General features: G+C 41.7%; 1 protein-coding gene across 1 annotated transcript in view; it reads left to right on the plus strand.

Annotated features, from left to right (window-relative positions):
• Positions 1-23,635, plus strand: part of YEATS2 (YEATS domain containing 2) — a 102,456-nt gene that overhangs the window by 72,972 nt on the left and 5,849 nt on the right. The window contains exons 18-27 of the mRNA XM_081813494.1: positions 291-442; positions 1,458-1,616; positions 5,702-5,878; positions 8,017-8,200; positions 13,251-13,379; positions 13,869-13,967; positions 18,536-18,638; positions 19,528-19,601; positions 20,937-21,016; positions 21,667-21,868. Coding sequence (XP_081669620.1) covers positions 291-442; positions 1,458-1,616; positions 5,702-5,878; positions 8,017-8,200; positions 13,251-13,379; positions 13,869-13,967; positions 18,536-18,638; positions 19,528-19,601; positions 20,937-21,016; positions 21,667-21,868 — 1,359 coding nt within the window. The remainder of the gene's footprint in view (positions 1-290; positions 443-1,457; positions 1,617-5,701; positions 5,879-8,016; positions 8,201-13,250; positions 13,380-13,868; positions 13,968-18,535; positions 18,639-19,527; positions 19,602-20,936; positions 21,017-21,666; positions 21,869-23,635) is intronic.

The raw sequence follows: 23,635 nt of genomic DNA on the forward strand, positions 1-23,635 counted from the left end.
GGAGAAGCAGACTTCCCGCTGAGCAGGGAGCCCAGCACGGGGCTCGATCCCAGGATCTGGGGTCATGACCTGGGCCGAAGGCAGACGCTTAACTGACTGAGCCACCCAGGCGCCTCGACATTCCCCTTACTCTTGTCGCAGAATAGGTATATTACCACAGAAAGGGGGGAGAACATAGGAAAGGGAAGGAATGTTGCTGTAAAGGGAACGTCACTCTGGACTCATCTGTTTTTTCCGGTAAGCCTCTTACTACTTCTTGTGAAGTTGCTGTCATTTCGTTGTATTTTCAGACCTCCAGTCTGGCTCAGCTGCGGGAGGCGGAGGCGGAGGAGGAGGCGGAGGCGGAGGAGGAGGAACAGGAGGCACCCAGAACCCCGCCGGCCCTGGTGGGATCTCCCAGCACCTGACTTACACATCTTACATCCTGAAGCAGACTCCTCAGGTCTGATCGTTTGTGACTGGTATCTTCCAAATCCTTTCGTTATTTAACAACTGCCTTTAATTATAGTGGATTTATCTTTACGACTCTGGGATCAGGAGTCAGTACTAACATTTTAGCCACGTTATAAATCTATATTATTTTGGGCTTGTTTCGCTTTGAGAGAAGGGGATGTAGAGAGACTTAAGTAACTTTTCCAAGATCTCTCTGCTAAGCCCGTTCTAGAATTTGGATTTAAACCCGGAGCTTTCTGACTCAAAGAAAAATTTTTGCTATGCTGTTGCCTCCTAAATCCATGAGGTAATGAATAGTATTAATAGGCACTTGAAAATTTTCTCTTGGAAGGGAGTAACCAAAGAGATACTATCAAGTTTTGGCATTTGGAATTAGGCTGGATTCATGATTAGAAACAAGTTTCTATCTTCTTTCCCCTTGCTGCTTTTATTTATTTATTTATTTTTTAAAGATTTTATTTATTTACTTGAGAGAGAGAAAGAGAGAGAGAGCATGAGACGGGGGACGGTCAGAAGGAGAAGCAGACTCCCTGCTGAGCAGGGAGCCCGACACGGGACTCAGTCCTGGGACTCCAGGATCATGACCTGAGCTGAAGGCAGTCGCTTAACCAACTGAGCCACCCAGGCGCCATCCCCCCCTCGCTGCTTTTAAAGTCTTGACGCCTCTCTAAGGAAGGTCGTGAAATTTTGGTCTAGATGTTCGTATTGAGAAGGATGGGTAGTTACCAGCCTGAATAATTCAGATTTAAGGACTAGGTTGTAAAGCTTGAGTTTCCAACAGCCCCCTCCATAACTACTATGCCGAGTTTCAGAAGTGGGGATAGCTATTGCTAGTGACACTGAGAGTGGAGAGCTGTTCTTTTCGGTTATTTTGGCTGAGTTGCAGAATTGACAGAAGGGCATTATATATAGCTTGTAACATGGTACCTTGTGATTTAAAGAGTCAGGGCAAGTCATTTGAACTTAAGAAATTACTGAGTAGGTCTTCTTTGTTTCTAACTTAGGGTACATTTTTAGTTGGTCAGCCATCACCCCAGACATCTGGAAAGCAGCTGACTACTGGGTCAGTGGTCCAAGGAACACTGGGAGTCAGCACATCTTCTGCACAAGGACAACAAACATTAAAAGTCATCTCTGGACAGAAAACCACTTTGTTTACCCAGGTAAATACACACACATATACTCCAAATACAGGGTGGTGATGGCATTTATTTAAACATTTACAGCTTATCTCTTTCCACAAAGAAATTAAGGTTGCATGAGAAAATGAACAATAAAATAGTATAGAAAAATAAGAATAAAATCTTGAGATTCGGGAAAATTATAAGTAGAATGAGAAGATAAGGCCAGAGAGTTCTTAGATATGCAAACAGTTATGTCCTGTATAATTAATAATATTTGCCAAAGCAAATCAGAAGCACGATCAGTTATACAATTCACAGTATTTGTGAGAGGCAAAAAAAAAAATACCTACATAATATTTCCTTGAAAGAAACAAAATTTTCTTGATAACTCATTCTAAAATTTCTCTGGAGGAACTTCTTATAGGAGATTCTGAGTAGTATAATAGCTAATGACAGCCACAGTATCCATATACACTTGACCCTTGAACAGTGCTGGGGTTAGGGGCGCCAACCTCTAACACAGTGGAAAATTCACATAATTGGACTTCCTCCACTATTAATAGCCTACTGTTGACCAGGAGCCTTACTGAAAACATAGTCGATTAACACACATTTTGTACGTTGTATGTATTATATACTCTATTCTGACAGTCAAGTAAGCTAGAGAAAAAATGTTATTAAGAAATCATAGGGAAAAAGAAATATTTACAGAACTATTACTGTATTTATTTTAAAAACAAACAAACCAACCCATAGGGGCACCCGACCGGCTCAGTCAGTAGAGTGTGTGACTCTTGATATCAGGGTTGTGAGTTCAAGCCCCAGGTGAGTATGGAGCCTTCTTAAAATAACAACAACAAAAAAACCCACTTAGTGGACCTGTGTAGCTCAAACCCCATGTTGTTCAAGGGCCAGCTGTAAAAAGTAAATGCTGTAGGGGGTTTGGTACATGTTTCTACAGCATTCTTTAGTATAAGCCAAAGAATAATGACTGTGAATTTTAGCTGGGTGAAGGATGTCATAATCACCTGTGGGAGAATCTGTAGCTAGATCTCAGAGATTTACCAAACAAAGCAAACAAGGTATGGAAGGATATAGGCAGTATGATACCATTTATCAAATACAATGCATTTTCTCTGTGTATAAATCAGTAGTTCTTAAAGCATGGAATGTGGATATTGGATTTTTGTCAAATGTTTTTTCTGTGTTTATTGAGAAGATCATATGGTTTTTCTTTTTTTTGTTAACATGGTGAATTACATTAATTTTTAAAATGTTAAACCAAGGTGTGCCTGGCTGGCTCAGTTGGGGGAGCATGTGACTCTTGATCTCAGGGTCATGAGTTCGAGTCCTACATTGGGCATAGAGATTACTTAAAAAACATAAAAAATGTTTTTAAAAAGTGTTAAACCAGCCCTGTACTGGAAAACCCACTTGGTTTTGACATGTTACCCTGTTTTAATGTATTGTTGGGTTTCATTTGACAAAATTTTGTTTAGAATTTCTGTAAGGGTTTCTGACACTGACTTGTGGTTTTCTTTGTAATTCTTGTCTGGTTTTGTTATCAGAGTACTGCTGGCCTCCTGAAATGAGTTAGAAACTTTTCTTTCCTGTTCACTTTGTTTTGAAGATTTTATGTAGAATTGGTATTGTTTCTTAACTGTTTAGCGTATACCAATGAAGCCATAATGGCCTGAAGTCTTGTTAATTGGGAAGGTTTTTAACTACGATTTCAATTTATTTACTAGATACAGGACTATTCAGGTTGTTTGTTTTATATTGAGGGAGGTTTGGTAAGTTATGCCTTTAAAGGAATGTGTCCATTTCATCTAAGTGGTTGAATTTACTAGAATAAAATTATTCTTAATTTTCCTTTATTATCCATTTAATGTCTGTAAAATCTTTAGTGATGGCCCCCTTTTATTTCTTTTTCTTTTTTCTTTTTAGAGCAAGTGTGTCTGAGTGGGGATTGGGGGGTTGAGGGGAGAGAGACAGAGGGAGAGAGAGAATCTTAAGCAGGCCTCCACGCCCAGCATGGGGCCCACTGTGGGGCTCAGTCTCACAACCCTGAGATCATGACCTGAGCTAAATCAAGAGTCAGATGCTCAACCAACTGAGCCACCCAGGCGCCCCCTCCCTTTCATTCTTGATTATGATAGTTATGCATCTTCTCTTTTTTTTTCTTGATCATTGATCTTTTCATATTCATAGTATTTGGTTTCTTTGAGTACTAATTTCTCTTTGGTCAAATGTGTTTAGTATTTAAACAGATATGAGGCCCCAAAATTCTTTAGGCAGTTCTTTAAAATCTTAGCTTATTTCTTCTTACCTGTTTATGGTTGCAGCCAGCGTAGTGACATTCTCCCTGTTCAGCCACAGCAGAACAATTACCGTTGCTTTTTAATAAGTATTATTTACATAAAGCAATGCACAGATCATAAGTGTACTGTTCAATGAGTGTTGACCAGTGTGTAAACTCATGCAAGCACTATCCCAATCAAGATACAGAACATGTCCATCACTCTAAAACGTACCCTCATTTCCCTTTCAGTCATCATTTTTCTGTTTCTGTCACCATAGATGGGCTAATCTCTGTCTGTTCCTGAACTTCATGTCAGTAAAATTATATAGTATATAGTCTTTAATGTCTAGCTTCTTTTGTTCCAGCATGTTTTTGAGATTTATCCATATGTGTATCAGTAGTTTATTCTTACGTAGTATTTTGTTGTATGACTTTTATTCTCCTGTTTATGGACATTTGGATTATTTCCAGTTTTTGATTATGAACCATACTGATACGAACATTCTTGTGTAGATCTCTTGTACAGTAGAAGAGCTAGGTCCTAGGGTAAGTATATGTGTCTAAGAAAGTTTATAAGAAACTGACAAATTGGTTGCAAAGTGGTTGTACCGTTTGATGCTCCCATAAATAATGTGAGAGAGTTCCAGTTGTCCTGCACCCTCAACAACATGGAGGACTGTCTTCCTTTTATTTTTAGCCGTTTTTGTGAGTATGAAGTGATATCTCATTGTGGGTTTTTTTTTTTAACTTTTAAAAAAAATTTTTTAAAGATTTTATTTATTTATTTGACAGAGCGAGACACAGCGAGAGAGGGAACACAAGCAGGGGGAGGGGGAGTGGGAGAGGGAGAAGCCCAGGACACTGGGATCATGACCTGAGCCGAAGGCAGCTGATTAACGACTGAGTCACCCAGGCGCCCCCTCATTGTGGTTTTAATTTGCATTAGACTCCAGTGCAAATTATGCCATGGCTGCTACTTCTGGATTCTAATCATGGCCCCTCCAGTTACTGTGTGACCCTGGTAAAATTACTGAGCTTAATCTCTTCCTCTGTAAAATGAAACTAAAATCTACCCTATAAGGTTTATGAAAAGATTGAATGACATAAGGTATGTAAAAATGCTTTCTGCTATTCCTGACACAAAGTAACTCCTTGGGGACTGAAGAATGGTATCTGCTTGTGGAGTGTATTAATTTGGGCACTAAGCAGTCATTTGGGCCAGGGGTCCGCACACTATGCCCAAGGCTCCCTGTTTTTATAAATAATAACTGACTGGCACACAGCCACCCCCATTTCATCTATAACGTAGAGCTGAGGAGTTGAAACCAAGACCATATGGCCTGCAATGCTGTACATGCTTATACCGTTCTCAGGAAAAATTTGCTGAGCCTTGATTTAACCCACTAAAACTATAATTTGTTGAATGGTAGTAAAATGCTCAGCCTGTATTAGCCAGGAGCACTTAATGTACCCATTTAAATCTGGCCCATCTTGTTTAGATTTTCATGTTTAAAGATTACATATACATTTAAGAGTGTTTTGGACTCAGTTATTTTGATAACACATGACCTGGTATCTTTGAAGTCACTGCTGCCAAATAGTGGCTTGCAGATGCATTCATTTACTTGTTCTACATTAGGGGTAAAGGAACATCTGTACGTAAAAAGTCAAACTTGAGAGCTTATTGGAAAGGTGCATAAACACCTCATATGGTGACTCTTTCTTGGCTCTGCTCTAATTCTTGGGCCCAGCATAGGTAAAGAATAAATTGTGCCTGTGAACCAGGGCAACATTATTACTTCAACCCATTTTGTTTCTGCAGGCAGCCCCTGGGGGACAAGCATCGCTAATGAAAATATCTGATAGCACACTGAAGTCTGTGCCAGCCACCTCACAACTCTCAAAGCCTGGAACCACAATGCTGAGAGTGGCAGGAGGGGTTATCACAACTGCCACTTCCCCAGCTGTGGCGCTCTCAGCAAACGGTCCTGCCCAGCCGGTGAGGATTAGCATGACAGTAGAAAACCATAATGAAACATAGAGTAGTAAAAATATAGGATATTTAGCAGGTATACCAGTGGGTCATATTTATCTTTTTTAAAAATCTGAAATACAGTTCACATGCCATGAAATTCTCCATTTTCAAGTGTACATTTCTCTGGTTTTTATTATATTCTCAAGGTTGTGCACTCGTCACCACTCTCTGTTTTAGAATGTTTAATCACTCCTAAAGCAAACTCCATACCCAGTAGCAGTCACTCCCTGTTCCCTCCCCCCCTTGCCCCCCGGTACTAGACAACCACTAATCTTTCTTGTGTCTGGCTTCTTTCTCATATTCTCAGGGTTCATCCGTGTTGTACTGTGTATCAGTACTTTATAGCTGAATGGTCAATATCCAATTTTATGGCCATACCACGTTTTGTTTATGTATTTATTAGTTGACGGACATTTGGATGGTTTCTACATTTTTACTATAATGAGTAATGCTGCTGTGAACATTTATGTTCAAGTTTTTGTATAATCATATGTTTTTGTTTTTTTTGGCTATATACGTGGAAAAGGGATTTCTGGATCATATCGTAAACTGTTTAACATTTTGAGGAACTGCCAAACAGTTTTCCCAGACGTCTGCACCATTTTAGACTCCTACCAGCAATGTATGAGGGCTCCAATTTTTCCACATCCTTGCTAATGCTTGTTCTTGTCCTTTTTTGTTGTTGTTGTTAAGCCATTCTAGTGGGTGTGAAATGGTATCTCCTTGTGGTTTTGACTTGCATTTCCCTGTTAGCTAATGATACTGAGCATCTTTTCATGTACTTATTGTCCATTTCTGTATCTTTTTGGGAGAAATGTCTCTTCAGATCCTCTGCCCATTATTTAGTTGGATTATTTTTTTATTATTGAGTTTTAAGTGTTCTTTAGATATTCTAGATATGAATCTCTTATGAGATTTGCAAAAATTTTCTCCCACTCTGTGGGCTGTCTATTCACTTTCTTGAAGGTACTCTTTGAAAACCACAAAATTTTTTAATTTTGATGAAGTCCAGTTTATTTATTTTTCTCTTATTGCTTATGCTTTTGATATAGCTAAGAAACCATTGCCTAATCCAAAATTACAAAATTTAAGCCAATATTTTCTTCTAAGAGTTTTATAGTTTTAGCTCTTACATGTAGGTCTTTGCTCCATTTTGAGTTAATTATTATATGGTGTGAGGTAGGGACCAAACTTCATTCTTTTGTATGTAGATAGCCAGTTAGTCCAGCAACATTTGAAGCCTCTTTCCCCCTTGAATTGTCTTGGCACCCTAAGGTCTTTTTGAAGCCGATTTTGCTTGCTTTTCAGGCTTTATCTCCTCCTACTGCCTTTCATATGCCTATTCATACCACTCTTCTTTGTAGTTCCTTGAACATATCATGTTCTTTCATGCCTCTCTTTCTGCCGTCTGTCTTCTGCCAACTTCTGCCAAGAAACATTCTTTTGTCTCTCCCTTTCCCTGTCTTAAATCTTGAAGATTCCCCTGAAGTGCCATATTTGTACATGAAGCTTTCCCCGGTACTCTCCCCTCCGCATCCCTAGACAGAAATAGTAATTTTCCCGTCAGTCTTAGTAGTGCCTTGTGCCTGCACCTGTGGTAGCTCTCCTCACAGTTTGGTAGCCCTGTCCTCCTGGAGGGCTGTTACCTCTGGGCCCTAGCGTTTAACACTGTGCCTGCGTGTGGTAGATGTTGCTTGGTTGAATGAGACAGATGTTAAAACATTAGATTGAGTTTTTAATAAAACTCGTTTTATTTCACTTTTGTATTCTGAGATTATGTCCTTTTTTTGGTGTTGAAACATCCTTTTATAAATAGGTGGTGAGGGGTTTTGGGTTTTGTTGTTGTTGTTTTTAATGTGGTAACCCTCTGATACCTCCTTGTTTTAAAACTGAAAATTTTTTCTGGTCCATGAACTCTAAAAATGTAGGAAACACTGAACAAGAGAGGCAGTCTTTTTAAATGGCATGGCATTTAATAGGTAGGTAAAAATAATAGCTAATAGAGAATATTTATTGAATATACTACATGGCAATCACTGTTCTAAGTAAGTTACACTGCTTTCTTCTTAATTTCTACTATTTTGGGCCCTATGTGTGAGCAGTCGGAAGGAACAACTCCCAGTTCATCGTCTGCTATCGGTTCTGTTGTGAAAACTTCCGGGCAGCAAGCAGTGTGTGTGAGCCAGGCCCCCGTGGCAGCCTGCAAGGCCGCTGCTCCCTCCGTCATCAGCGCCACGTCCCTGGTGCCCACGCCAAACCCCATCTCTGGGAAAGCCACCGTGTCAGGTCGGTTGTATCAGAAGGACATTCTTTCTCTCTTCTGTCTTTGGGCTAGAATATTTTTGGAAGGTCTTAAACTATATTTTGTATAGTAAGTTGTTAAAAATAATTAACTCAGCAATATTTTCCATATGGCTGCTTTTTTGATAATTTATTCTTAAAATCGACACGTAAATCCTTAGTCTGAAATGGTTTATGGATGGAATAAGAATTTTTAAATGATACAATTTTAGGCATCTGGAGCTCTGTGGAGTATTTTAGCTGCTTTCATCACGTAACTTTGTGGAGAACTGAGTTTGCTCTCCTTACATTACCATTTTCTTTTTTTTTTTTTTTTATCAATTTTGAATGGAACACATTATAAAACATACTTTCATAAACAAAGTATATAAAATATAAATTGGCCTTGATGACTCCCAAGTCGTGATTTTTGACATTAGGTACTAGATTGGGTAGTATTAGAGTGGCATGTGTGCGGTCTGGTAATATGGGTGACATCTTTGTGCCCACACCAAATGGCCCCAGAAGAGTGTGCCTTTCACTTCTTTGGTTAACATACAGCACAAATCCTGAAGCCAGATTGCCTTAGTTAAAATAACTTGCTTCGGTTTCCTTGGCTGTAAAATAAGCTTGATAATAATACGGACCTCATACAGTTGAGAGGATTAAATGAATCAATATGTAAATGCTTAGACTGTTGTCCGATATATAGTAGCCGTTATATAAATAATTGCCGCTATTAGCATGTTTAGTATCCTTGTCCACATTTCCTTGAATTCTAAAGTCCAAAAAAGCTGTGAAAATCAAAGGTGTTTTTTTGTTTCTTGGTCTGTGTGAAAATTTTAGTGTGAAATCTGACTTCCATTGGATAAGCTGTTTATACGACTAAATATGAATATTTGTGTTTTGCCACAAAAATACTAATGTGCTTGATTACATTGTGCTGCCCAGATGCCTGTGAGCTGGTATAATATACAACATTGCTTCTCAAACTTGAAAGATCAGCTTTGTTTTTCTGCAATCCACCACAGACAGTTACTCCCGTAAAATACAATAACAATGTCATAGCAGTGTCCCAGTGTTAGAAAAGTTTCTGAACACTCTTCGCTTCTGTATTACCTTGTTGCAGATTGTTACCAGCTTACCGGCTGGCACTGATACACAGAAGAAGCTGAGTATTACTGAGATACATGTATACACACATAAACATACGTTAATACATGCATACACACACGTACCTTAGTACCTTTGGATAAAAGATTGTGAATATTGTTATTCTTATTGCTATTACTACATTTCATACGTGTCTCCAAGCCCTCATGTCTTATTTTTTGGGTAGTTCGAGACCAAAAGATTAAGGCTGGTAGTTTTTCCCATGACTTCTACCTCCCAGTTACCATTGACCAAGTTCTGGTATAGGGAGTGCTGTTCTCTGCTAACAGAATGTTCTCAGGCACTGTGTTAGGACTGGAGTAGAAATTGTAGAAATAGAGGATTACTTTATGAGAAATAAATGCCCTTTCCTTTTCTTTTTTTAGAGAGAGCTCAAGCGGGGGTTGGGGGTGGGGCAGTGGGAGAGGGAGAGAATCTCCAGCAGACTCCCCACTGAGCGTGGAGCCCGGTGCAGGCTTGATCCCACCACCATAGATATGACCTGAGCTGAAGTCAAGAGTCGGACGCTTAACCAACTGAGCTACCCAGACACCCCTGCCTTTCCCTTTTCTAATTAAGTTTTTAACATGAAGTAAATGAAGTCTCCTGGCTTTAAGTTCTTGTTTCCTGAGATGCTGCTGATGAAACTTTCTATGTATAATGTGTTCATAGACGAACCAAACTATTTTCTGCTGCCCGTTAATTTTTCATGTATATGTTGACTCTATTTTTACTGAGGTAATTAGTTTTTTAATTAAAGTGTGTGCGTTAGGGAGTATTTTGAACAAGGTCACTGTTGTGACTGGAGCAGGGTGAGCAGGGGAAGGAGTATTGGGACATAAAGTCAGAGGATGGGGGCCAAATCACATAGAACCTTTGTAGGTCATGTTAAGAACTTTGACTTTTACTCCAAGGGAAGCCATTGGAGGATTTAAAACTAAGGCGTAACATGATTGCCTTACCTTTCAACAGGATCACTGGCTGCAGCATTTAGACTAAACTGTGGGGCACAAGGTAGAAGCAGAGAGCAGACCAAGAAGTAGACACTAAGAAAGAAAATTCAGTGGTGTATCAGGGAGTCCTGGCAACATCAGACTAAAAGAAGTACCAGAAAGAAAACAGAAGATAGTGGGAAGGAAATGATCCGAGAGAGGAAACAGTTTATCTCAGGATTGAAGGGACAGACTTCCAAGCTCAAAAGCACAGTGTGTGATACAGCAAATGAAAGACGGCTCACATGGAGGCAGAGTTTGTTCATGAAATCAGAACACCAGGGGCAAGGAGAAGGTCTTACAAGCCGTCAGAAGAAGAAACAGGAAAGTTCAGAAATTACATTATTATTGGGCTTCTCAGCAGTGCTGGAAGCCATGATCCTACTCTTCAAAAGTCTAGGGGAAAATGACTTCCAGTCAAGAATTCTGTCATCAGCCAGATCATTCCTGAGAGTGAGGGTAGAAATATATTCTGACAGGCAAAGTTCTATTTCCTATGCTCCCTGTCTCGAGCCATTACTAAAATAAATATTTTTTTACCAGAGTGAAGAGGTGTAGAGCAAGAAAGAGGAGGAAATGGGATCCAACATGGAAGGCAAAGGGAATTCCCAGGGTCATGGTGAAGGGTGTCCCAGGATGGCAGCCAAGGACAGAGTGGAGCAGATCAGAGACCTGGGGAAAGTTATCTCTTAGACGGAGTGGAACTAGAAGTTATCTAGGAGAGCTGACCATAGGGAGAATTCTATAAAGGGGGGGGGGGGTTATAGCATTTCTGAAGGAAGTGGGGAGACTTGGTAAGATGTTGAAGGAGAACTAAGAACTGAAAAAAGAGGAGATATCTCCAGAGAACAAAATGGAATCTCAGTGTTATATGGTGTTCTTTGGATCAGTAGAGAACAGTACTGGTGGCTTTAAAATACCTATATCTACTCTAATAGCAAGTCAGTGTGTACCATCAAAATGTTACATCAAAATCAAGGCCTACAGTAGACACAGTCTTTTTTTTTTTTTTAATTTATTTATTTGAGAGAGAGCACATGAGAGAGGGGAGGGTCAGAGGGAGAAGCAGACTCCCTGCCGAGCAGGGAGCCCGATGCGGGACTCGATCCAGGGACTCCAGGATGATGACCTGAGCCGAAGGCAGTCGCCCAACCAACTGAGCCACCCAGGCACCCTAGACACAGTCTTTTAAAGTTACTGAGATAAGTATTAAAAGAAAGAGCCAAAAGGGTTGAAAGTAGATGCTGCTGAGGAACTACATGAGGACAGGGAGGGGTGGAGGAAAGAGTGGCTGTATTTAATTAAAAGCCTTGTTAGCACTTTTTTACTTTTCAGCTGATAAGCATGTTATATTTTGATAGAAATAAGGATTTTAAAAATATGAAAAACCAGGTCATTGTTGTCTGTGAGGGCACATTTCAGAACTTACCACCTGACTGATTTCACACACATCTATTCCAAAGAAAGATTTTCTTTTTTATTTAAGGCTTTGTTTCAGAAAGTGTGTAAGATGATTCCTTTCCTTTTACTCATACCTGCTGTTTTCCATTGCCTTAAAGTATCTTGAGCCTCCAATCCTGTGTTTTTGTTTTTGTTTTTTTTAGAGAGAGAGAGCGCACGTGTGAGCGGTTGGGGGGGTGGCGGGGCAGATCTTAAGCAGGCTCCCCGCTGACCGCAGAGCTCAATCTCACCACCCTGAGATCATGACAGAAGCCAAAATCAAGAGTCCGATGCTTAACTGAACCAGCCACCCAGGCGCCCCTCAAATTCTGTTTTTAAGTAGTTGTTATGTGACAGCATGTATTTATGTTGTGTTTTATGTGCTGTCTCATGATAAAAACCCTTTGTCGTTTTTTACCGGCCCTCTGAATGCCTCCAGTAGTTGTGTAAGGGAAATGGGAGTATGAAAGTTATCCCTAAAGGAAAATGGGAGAGGATGACCCTTTCTAGAATGGTAAGGGGGGGACGTGTCGGGCTGGCTTGGTCAATTGAGTGTGCTACTCTCGATTTTGGGGTCTTGAGTTTGAGCCCCACATTGTGGGTAGAGTTTACTTTAAAAAAAAAATAATACGTGGAGAATGTCCGATGTTTGGAAAATAAGAGCTGCACAGAGGTAGAAATTAGAAGGTGTGGTGAGTACACACATTTTCAAAGTATTCGATCTATAGGGATGGTGTGAGCGGGACACAGATAAACTGGGACCAGATTAAAGTGGGCTCTGAGTACTCTGAAACTAATTTTGGAAACATTCTCTAGGCAGCCAGGAGCCAGAGAAGGTTTTTTTTTGTTTTTTTTAAATATTTTATGTATTTATTTGAGAGAGAGAATGAGATAGAGAGAGCATGAGAGGGGGGAGGGTCAGAGGGAGAAGCAGACTCCCTGCTGAGCAGGGAGCCCGATGCGGGACTTGATCCCGGGACTCCAGGATCATGACCTGAGCCGAAGGCAGTCGCTTAACCAACTGAGCCACCCAGGCGCCCCCAGAGAAGGTTTTTAAGTAGGAAAATGACAGTTCTCCAAATCAGAATATAAAATTTTACATCCAATTTGTGCCTATCACAGCTGGATACAGAACGAAGAAATTGTCATAGAAAACAGATATGGAAAAGAACTATCTTAAGATGTTAATACTGTTGTCTCCACCATTGGACTCTGGGTGACTTTTCTTTTTTTTCTATTCTGTTTTTCCAAAAATTTCTCTTACTTTATGATTGCGGGGCAAAACTCAGTCCTCACTGTCACATCATTGTTTCATTGTGAAATCTGGCATATCCGTTGCTTCCCGCTCTGTTTATCGAAGGGGTAAATGTCCTAAGACCTTCCTCCTGTGAGAAAATGTGACTGCTCAAGAGGGCAGGACTTTAAGGAAGCATCTGATCTTCAGTTTGGCCTTATCTTCCAACTTGTTTTAGGATTGCTAAAGATTCACTCCAGTCAATCCACTCCCCAGCAGGCTGTCCTGACAATCCCCAGCCAGCTCAAGCCACTCGGTGTAAATACATCCGGAGGTGTACAGACTATCCTGATGCCTGTGAATAAAGGTGAGTCTGTCCCCTTGGGGCATGCGGGCCTCCACCTACGGGTGGGCCGCGTGTCCTCATTCAGCCCGCGGCCCCTCCCCGTGCCGCCTGCCCTTTGGCCATCTGCTCTCCTTGGCGTTTTGAACTCTGGAGCACCAGCTCTCGCACTGAACGTGAACCCCAGATGACCCATTGGTTTCTAAATAGCTCCCCGTTTCTAAAGTTGAGTAGAGGGGGAGCATTTTAAGCATTTATGAGAGTTCCAGGCTAATTGGATTTTTATTTTCTTAGTGACCAGCCTCCATTTCCACAGTTGAAGATCATAGCTCAGGTTCCCTGTTCCCGTCAGTAAACACCCAACCTTGTCAAATCACTATATTAAGTGAGGACCTTTTGAATGTTGTACTGAAATTGTTTTTGTGCCATTCGTCTAAAATGAGGCCATCACCTGGGAGTAATAATTTCTATATTTCTTACATCCTCTCCTTTTTTTTTTTTTAAACCTGTTAGTGGTTCAGTCATTTTCTGCCAACAAATCACCTGCCATTCTGCCTGTAGCTGCCCCAACTCCGATTATCCCCAGCTCTGCTCCAGCGGCTGTTACAAAAGGTAGGGAGTTTCTCATGGTATTTTTGCCTGCAAGTTTTGTGTAAGACATCATTGTAACCTGGGTGCCTTGAATTTCAGCCTGTCTGAGTCAGTCACGTCAGAAATACTTACCGAGTGTTTATATATAGACTTGACACTGAGGGAAACAGATGGGTAAAGGATCGTCTGCACTTTAAGAACTTATAAAATCAGGGGCGCCTGGGTGGCTCAGTTAAGTGTCTGCCTTCAGCTCAGGTCATGATCTTGGGGTCCTGGGATCGAGCCCCGCATCGGGCTCCCTGCTCAGCGGGAGGCCTGCTTCTCCCTCTTCCACTCCCTCTGCTTGTGTTCCCTCTCTCGCTGTGTCTCTCTCTGTCAAATAAATAAAATCTTTAAAAAAAAAACAAAAAACTTCAAATCAGGTTGAAGAGAGTAGTAGTAGACCGCAAGCAGTGATTGATAAATGCAGGATAAGTGATCTGGAAAGTGAATGCTGCAATATTTCAGTCTAGGATGTCTGCTCAGGGTTGGTGGGGGTGTGGAGGGGGTAGGAATTTTTATGGAACATGGATTATAACCTGGACTTGACTGAAGCATTTTGAGGGAGCAGTAGAGACAAAGACTCAGAGGGCTTGTTTGGGGAAGTAAACCAATTAGGGAGACTCATCTGGGGTGTATAGTTGTGGTAAAGGAGCTTCAGGTAGGGCCAGGTTTTGGCAGGCTGGCAAGGGGGACATTTCTGACCACTGAGTAGATTGAGATGGTGTGGTGGGTTAAAGCAGCACACTGTGATGTCTGTAACATCTAGAATACTGAGAGCTACTGTGTGCTAAGAGCCTTGGGAGTACCAGGCACCACGCTGGCTGTTTTATGTAGATCACTAATTATCACAAGGCTTCCAGATAGCTCTTATGCCCATTTTGTAGATGAGGAAACTGAAGTTCGGAGATATGAAGTATCCACTTCCTAAATCTTGAAAGTTAAAAAGCAGTGCAGTCAGGATTTGAAGTAGTCTGCTTTTCAGACATGCCAGATCTTTCACACCAGTCTTGAGAAAAGGTGGATTTGTAACTTAAGGTGTGACCAGCTAAAATGGGTTTGCTGATTACAGTCCCCTGCCTGTTTTTTAAATAAAATTAATTGGCACCCAGCTATTCCCATTTATTTACATATGATCTGTGGGTGCTCTGCCAAGTCCAAGTTGATGAGTTCCAGTCGAGATCACTGATTGGTCCTTTATAAGAAAAGTTTGCCAACCCCTGATCAGAAGGTAGCTGATAAAAGAACTTGTATTAGCCTGGACCAGCATTTCTCCTCAATAATGGTTCCATTTCATAGGCCTTCCTCATGCAGATTCGGATTCAGTTCATTTTGGACTGGGGTCAGAGCATCTCTGTATTTTAATTGTGATAAAATCTTGTGTATTGAAATGCAAAGGTACTAAGCATGCCATTTGATGAACTTTGTTATAAACCCATGTAACCCATTTTCCATTCAAGATACAGAAATTTTCATCACCTTGTGCCCCTTCCTGTCAGTTCCCAACCCCCATAGGCAACCACTGTTCTGATTTCCCTTACAGTAGATCAGTTATGTCTATTTTTTTAACTTTATATGAGTGGAAGCACATGCATTTTTTTATGTCTGGTTGTATTTATTTACCATAATGTTTTTGAGATTCATACATATTGTACCTGAATAGTATTCCACATTGTAGGGAATACACCATAATTTGTTTGTCATTTCTCCTATTGGTGGACATTAGGGTTGTTTCTAGTCTGGGGCTGTATGTACAAGTCTTGGAGAACATATGCTGTCCTTTCTATAGTAGAGTAGCTGTGTCAACCTGAAAATGCTAATTCTATAATTCCGTAGTTGTCGGAGGGCCAGATTAATGTGAGTACACTTGTACCTATAGAACTGGAGTATCTGAACTTTTTCTAAGGACTTCCTTCTGTTTCTTGAAGTCTTGGAATCACTAGGGATTGGGGGGATATATATTGCTAACAGTGAAATTAAATTAGGGTCATTCAATACAAGTCAATATAGACATGTAAAAAATTAATTTTATATAGAAATGAAGTGCTAACAACCTACTAAACAATTCTGAGAGAAAGTGAAAAGACCTAAATAAATGGGAGGATACACCTTATTGTTTTAAATACAGTTGACCCTTAAACAACGCAGGTTTGAACTGTGCAGGTCCACTTACAGATTTGTTTCAATACAGTACAGTACTATAAATGTATTTCCTCTTCTTTATGATTTTCTTAATATTTTCTTTTCTCTAACTTTATTGTAAGAATACAGTATATAATACATACAATGTACAAAATATGTGTTAATCAACATTTATGTTATCAGTAAGGCTTCCAATCAGTAGTACACTATTCGTAGTTAGGTTTTTGGGGAATCAGAAGTTACGCATGGGTTTCAACTGCAGAGATGTGGCACTCCTAACCCTCCGAGTTGTTCAAGGCTCAACTGTAATTTTTATAAATATGAGAAATTATATTAATATACAGAAAGACCTGATGTGTTATCAGCTCTCCCCCCAAAAAATGACATACAGAATCAATATAGTCCCAGCCAGAATGCCTACAGTGTTGTTTTGTGTGTGTGTAGAAATGGACAGACTGAGTCTAAAATGTATGTGGAAATGCAAAGGCCCAGAATGGCTGAGGCAGTTTTGAAGAACAAAATGGTAGGGCACTTGGACCACCAGATACACATACTGTAGTGCTACAGTATTGAGATAGTGTTGTATTCAAGGGTAGACAGAATAATGGAATAGAAGAGAGCCCCGAAATAGACTCACACGTTTATGGTCCCTTGATTTATGACATTCGGTAGGGAAAGGAAGTCCTTTTCCATAAGTAGTGCTGGGTTAATTAGATATATCCATTTGGGAAAACAGTGAACCTTATACCATAAACAAAAATTAATTTGAGTTGGATTATGGACCTAAATGTGAAAGGTAAAACAGTAAAACTTTCTATCAGAGAAGATAAGAATATCTTCATGATTTGGGGCACAGATGTTTTAAGAGCAAAAAAATGTGAACAGAAACTGCACAGAAGAGGTTATCCAGATAGCTCATAAAGATGTGAAAAGTTGTTCAAGCTCATTAGTTATCAAGGAAATGCAAATTAAAGCCATAGTGAGATGCTGTTAGATCACCAAAATTTAAAACACTGGCCATACCAAGTTTTGGCAAGGATGCGAAGCAGCTGGAACTTGCATACACTGCTGGTGGAAGTGTAAATTGATGTAATAAAGCAGTTTGGCATTGTCTAATAAAGCTTAACATACATCCGCCCTGTGTTCCAGGAAATACACTTCCAGGAAATGCACACATATGTCCATCCACCAAAAGACATATGCAAGAATGTCCATTGCATTGTTATTTTTAATAGATAAAAAGATGCTGATGCAAAGGATTATGTACAGTATGATTCCAGTTATGTGAAATTCAAAGTGGGTAAAAGGTGGTTATCTTTGGCAGACAGGAACTGCCAAAAGCATAGGGAGCCTGGTTGAGGACTAGGAATACTCCATCTTTTTTTTTTTTTTTTTTTTTGAGTTTTATTTAAGTAATCTCTGTACCCATTGTGGCATGACCCCGAGATCAACAGTCCCATGCTCTTCTGACTGAGCCAACCAGGCGCCCCAAAATACTCTATATCTTGACTGGAATGCTGTACATGGGCGTATACATAGGCAATTGAACTATACACTTGATATTTGTGCATTTATGTAAGTTATGGATCAGTAAAAAGGGGGAGAGATGTATGAGTAGATCTCATTTGTAGACCCTTGTTATATAGGAAAGTACTGAGGATGTTGACTACGGAAATGACACGAGAAAGGTCACTTAGGAAAATTTTCTGGTGCTGATGTGCACGGTGAGTTGTAAGGGGAAGAGATCGAAGGCAAAGAAGCTAATGCAGGAGGAGAAAGTGTGTGGTCATGGATCAAAAGATCCAGGAAGACTGCGGGAGTACAGGGAGGCACGTGCACTGAGACATTGCTATCTTCCATCAGTAGATTTGGTAAGATTAAAGCCTACTGTGCTTGGCGTGGCTGTTGCCAAGCACAGCAGATCTGATTTTTGCTTTCTGCCTTATGTCTCAGAACACTAAGATAATGCTAAAAGTTGATAATCTTAGCTGGAGAGATGATATCCAAAAGGATACTAGAACTTAGAACAGGCCAGCATTGTATTTTAATGTGGTAGTGTGCGTGTGTGTGTGCATGTGTGTGCACATGTGTGTGTGTGCGTGCGCGCGAGTGAGGGGGATATTGCATAGCAGTGTGGTTGACTCTGTAAGAAATATGTAAAAAGCCACTTTATTGCCCCACCTTGTCATGAGCCTGGAGTTGCTCCCCAAGACCCAGGGTAACAGTGCCTCCCTTGTCTGCTGATCCCGTGACTCTGGGTGCCATCTCAATCCCCTGGCTGTGTCCCTACAGCAGCTGGTGTGGCAGTTTCCTCACCGAGTCTCAGTGGAAGAGCTTTTGTTTCTGCCTCACGTGTCCTTCCGTCATTGAAGGCTGACAGCTCTCTTTTTGTTGCTCTTCCCTTGTAGTAAAGACTGAACCGGAAGCGCCTGGGCCAGGCTGCCTCTCTCAGGAGGGCCAGACGGCAGTGAAAACAGAAGAAAGTTCTGAGCTGGGAAACTATGTCATTAAGTAATTATTTCAGTCCTTTCTAAGGAAGTTGTGCGTTTGGTGTTTTATATGGTACTTTCTTAAAACCCATACCTGTGACAGCTGAGTATGTGTAGAGTTGTGTGTGTATAGACGTAAGCCCCTTGGTGGGTGGAACCCTCTGCGCACGTGCGGTGAGCAGGTGTCAGCACTTGATGCACAGCTGCGGAGTCTTCGTGTAACACAGCGGTATCACCTCTGGGCGGCCCTGGACTTGTCGCCTCCAGAGCCTCGGGTGGTACAGATCTCCCTCCAGCAGAGCTTGACAAGCATGTACTTTCTTTGCTGAATCCTTGGGCATGAAATTTCTCATGGTGTAATTCTCAGGTGTGTATACATTTTACACCTGAGTATCCACACACCTGCCTAATCGTAAATACCTGCCTTTTCATGGGCTCTACACACTCACTCTTCTAAAAATACTTCATGAGGTTTTCTCATTTCCCAATTGGGAACCCACCTCTGACCATGTATTTTGAAGTATGTCAGATTATTGGGGACAGTGGAAACTTAGCCACTTTCACATGATTGGTGACAGCATGAGCCATATTAATCCTAAGAATAGGCATTTGTATATAGAAATGTTCTGCCCTAGCGGCGATCAGCTGCAAAAAGGTATGTGACTATTTAATTTTAAAATATAGATGAAATGTGATACTTGCATAATTTGCCATTCCTGGGTCTCATCTAGTTTATATTTAGAAGGCTATCTGTGGAAGGAAAGACATGCCCAGTATAATTGGTTAATTTTAATTCCCTTGGAAAGAAGGGAATATACACATGAATTCGTGCGTGTGTGTGTGCGTATACATATGTGGCTAGAAACTGCTGTACTTACTACCTTAATATTCTTTTCTTTTATCCCTCTCAGGATAGACCACTTGGAGACTATCCAGCAACTCTTAACAGCAGTAGTAAAGAAGATCCCTTTAATCACTGCAAAAAGTAAGACAATTAGTCTGAATATATGGATGCATTTTTAAAGCTGTGAACTACTTGGGCTATTAAGTCAACTTAAATCATTTTGTATTCTAAATTAATAACGGATGTGGTGGTTACCTTAGGCGGTTTGAGTTCTAACTATAGCTCATTTACAGGATTTTAGAATTCACAATATCTTGGTCGTCAACCAACCAGTTGGTCTTTTACTGTTTTCACTGTGTTTGATCCAAGGAAGGAATTTTTTACATTTATTATTGCATGTAAATTGTAAGTCTGTTGTGTATATAATTAAAACTGTATTTAATGTTTATTAATAAGGAAAGAGATTAACATTTGCCTACAATGTGCCAGCTTTTGCGGGCTTGGTACTTTTACGGTCTCTTGTGGGATAGGTGGTATCATCTCGCGTTTTACAGATGAGAAAACTGAGGATAAGCAAGGTTAAGTAACTTGCTCAAGATCACTAACTATGGGGGGCGAGGAAGGATACTAACCGAGGCCTGTTTGACTCCAGAGCCATTAATCTTCTATCACTCACTATCCCACACTTTGCTGAAATGCACGACTATCAAGACTTGGAGCAGTGAAGTCTGCTCTGTCGCTGCCCGTCCTCAGCAAGACTGAACGCTTGCTTCTCAGCCTCAGTTGTTTTGACAGAACCAACCGCCTTTAGGGGGCAGATAGTCTGTTGATACTTAGGTGAATGCTTTTGAGCAAGATGACTGCAGACATTTACAGGCAAGGGATAAAGCAGATTATCATACTACATTCATGGGAATATGAAAACGAAAGTACAGACTACCCTGCTTGTTTTTTTTCTAACGGCAAAGAAATTACCTCTTTTTCCCTTGGTTGAAGTCTGGGGGTCGTTTTGCGGTAGTTCAAAGTAAATATTCAGGGACATTTTCCTAGCCCAGCAGGAAAAAATTTAAAAATCTCTGTGTTTAAAAATTTTAGATACTAAGACAGAATATTAGAGCTGGAAGGCAGGTCAGAAACCCAACTTTCGCAACAGTCATTTTAGAGATAGGAAAGCTGAGGCCCAGAGGGGTGCTGTGGGTTAACGGCGCAGCAGGGCTAGCCCTCAGATCTGCTCCTGCTGGAGAGCTGGGCGCCCCGCGCTGCACAGGTAGGTAGTCTTCTGCCGGAGAAGCCGCCGGTTTCCCAGAGGGCGTGCTGTTTGAGTACACACGGATAAAGACGCCGCCCTCCCTCTTAGGCAGAAGGCCTCTGTGTTAGGCTGCAGGTGAGCTTAGCCGGTAAGGATCCCTCTAGTGAATACGATTTGGTTTCAGTCTAACAACTTTATTCAGAGCGTGCTGGATATGTGCGCCCTAGGTGAGGACGCCAGCTGCTTTTCTGCGAAGTCCGTGGAGCAGTATTACGGCTGGAACATTGGGAAAAGGAGAGCTGCCGAGGTAATACCAGTTGCTGTGCGGGCTGCCTCTGGGAGCCTGGGAAGGCCATACCCAGAAGCCGTGCGGGCCGGCCGCTTCCGGGACAGTGATGAAAGTTACAGCGTAGTTTGTTGACTATTTAATGGGAGACTTTTTTCCTCCATGTAAAATCTCACCTTCGAACACTTGTAGCTAGCCTTTGAAAGGTCTGCTGCTTGTTTCTGCATTGGTAAAAATTTCTAAACATCTTTTATGATTTTCTTTCAATCTATTACAATGAAACCAAGTATTTGTTGAGTCCTTACAACGTGGCAGCTACTGTGCCAATGGTGGGGCTGTGGGAGGAGGAGGCACGTCGGGAGGCGTGCTTAGGAAGCTGTGAGAAGGTTAGTGTGACGGGTTCGGAGAAGTTCGGCGGGAAGAGGGAAGCTGGAGACCACAGTTGGAGACCAGGCGAAAAACCTTCTAGGCCAGACCTGGGAGTTTCAGTGTTCTTCCATGAACGTCAGTTACTTCGCTTCTTTTTAAAACTTTCTAAAAACACAATCAGATTAAAAAAAAAAAAAAATTCTAACAGGTTAAGTTAGCATTGTCATTGACTGTTGGGGGATGTATTTGAACACACTGCAAAGTTTGAAATTGATATTGATTCAAAAAAATTTGTTTTTAAGTGGCAAAGAGCAATGACAATGAGAAAAGTCTTACAAGAAATCCTGGAGAAGAATCCCAGATTTCACCACCTGACTCCTCTTAAAACCAAGCACATCGCTCACTGGTGTCGCTGCCATGGCTACACGCCCCCCGATCCCGAGACCTTGAGGAGTGACGGTGACTCTATTGAGGACGTGCTGACCCAGATCGACAGCGAGCCAGGTGCGGCTTCAGTGGGGCTCCCTGGGCCCCGTCAGTAGCCTGAGAGGCGGTTTCACGGAACACGCTCTCATCTCTTCAGCTTCTGCGGTTCTTGGGCTGCTCCAGCCCTGGAGGACTTGAGGGACAGGAGCCTTGGCACACCGAGAGCCGTGTGTTCTGTCTCCCCCCGCCCCAGAACTGTTTGTGCCCCAGTGTCCCCAGCACTGGGCCCCAGCCAGGAATGTTCCAGCCCGTGGCATACAACGGGCACACGCTGTTGTTCGACGGCCCCCCCCTCCTTTGCATCATTTCTTCTTCTTTTTTTCTTTTTTAAGATTTTATTTATTTGACAGAGAGAACGAGAGAGGGAACACAAGCAGGGGGAGTGGGAGAGGGAGAAGCAGGCTTCCCGCGGAGCGGGGAGCCTGATGCGGGGCTCGATCCCGGGACCCTGGGATCATGACCTGAGCCGAAGGCAGAGGCTTAATGACTGAACCACCCAGGCGCCCCTTTTCTTTGAAGACTTTCCTAATCCCCCTCCTTTCCTCCAGATAGAACTGACTTCTCCTTCCTTTGTGACCTTATGACCCCTCATAGACAAGTCTACCCGATTTCTTGAAGATGGAGGCACTGTCTTACCTGTTACTTTATCTCCAGACCTAGCTAGGAAATAGACTACCCAGTGTTGGAGACACAGATGGAAACCACTAATAATGTTGCAGATTAGAAGAATTGTTTATTTTTTTTATAAACATTTCTTCTTTTTTTTTTTTTAAGATTTTTATTTATTTGTTAGAGGGAGAGAGAGCACGCACACGAGCAGGGGGAGTGGCAGGCAGAGGGAGAAGCAGGTCCCTGCTGAGCAGGGAACCCGATGCGGGGCTCAATCCCAGGACCCTGGGATCATGACCTGAGCCGAAGGCAGATGATTAACCGAATGAGCCACCCAGGCGCCCCTAGATGAATTGTTTTATGGTAAAGAAACAAACAGTTGTGCTGTAGAGGGGAGGGAGCAGGGCATAAAGGATACATGGGGAGAATATTTTTGAGTTTCTCCTTAAGAAGGGTTTTCTCCTCCTAACCCTACTTCTGTAGAAAAGCAGGAGCTCCACTCCCCGTCTGAGGGAGCCTGGAATACAGGGAGGGGGTGTGTGTGTGTGTGTTGGGGGGCGGTCCTTAAGACTTAGCCCAAGTTCCATTTTTTCCGTGCAGCTCTCCTGAGAGCCCGAATGCAGGATGACCTCTCCTTTCTCTGAAATCCAGCAGCACTTAATATCAGACCATAATGGTTTGTCAGAGATAAATATCTAAGCTCTTTGGAGGACAGAAACCATGTTGGTTATCTCCATGCTTCATTGGTAGCATGTGGGAAGCACAACACGTTACACATACTAGGCTTTCTGTTACAGTGACGGAGTAATTTCTAAGTGCCGGTCAGTGAAACAGAAGAAGCCAGGAGCTGGATGCTCCCCCACCAGCCTGCTTGGGTATCCTTAAGCCTGTCTTGTACCTGGTGTGGACCTCATTTCCTCCTCCATAAGGTTACAAGGATGCACTGGAAGATTCCGAGGTCCTTTCTGGCTTTAAAGTTTTAGTACTCTTTGTTAGACTTTGTGCACATCTACTTATTAAAGACTAGATGCACGGTTTACACTAAAATGTTAACAGTACTCCCTCTGAGCAGTGAGAGGGGCTCATATGGGCGATTTTTATTTTCTTCACTGGGCACTTAAAAATTTTCCAGACTTAAAATATGAAAATCAGTTTAGTCATTAGTATTGGGAGCTT

Source organism: Leptonychotes weddellii, chromosome 1 (genome assembly GCF_054177405.1).
Source record: "Leptonychotes weddellii isolate Sample4059 chromosome 1, ASM5417740v2, whole genome shotgun sequence".
Classification (NCBI taxonomy): domain Eukaryota; kingdom Metazoa; phylum Chordata; class Mammalia; order Carnivora; family Phocidae; genus Leptonychotes; species Leptonychotes weddellii.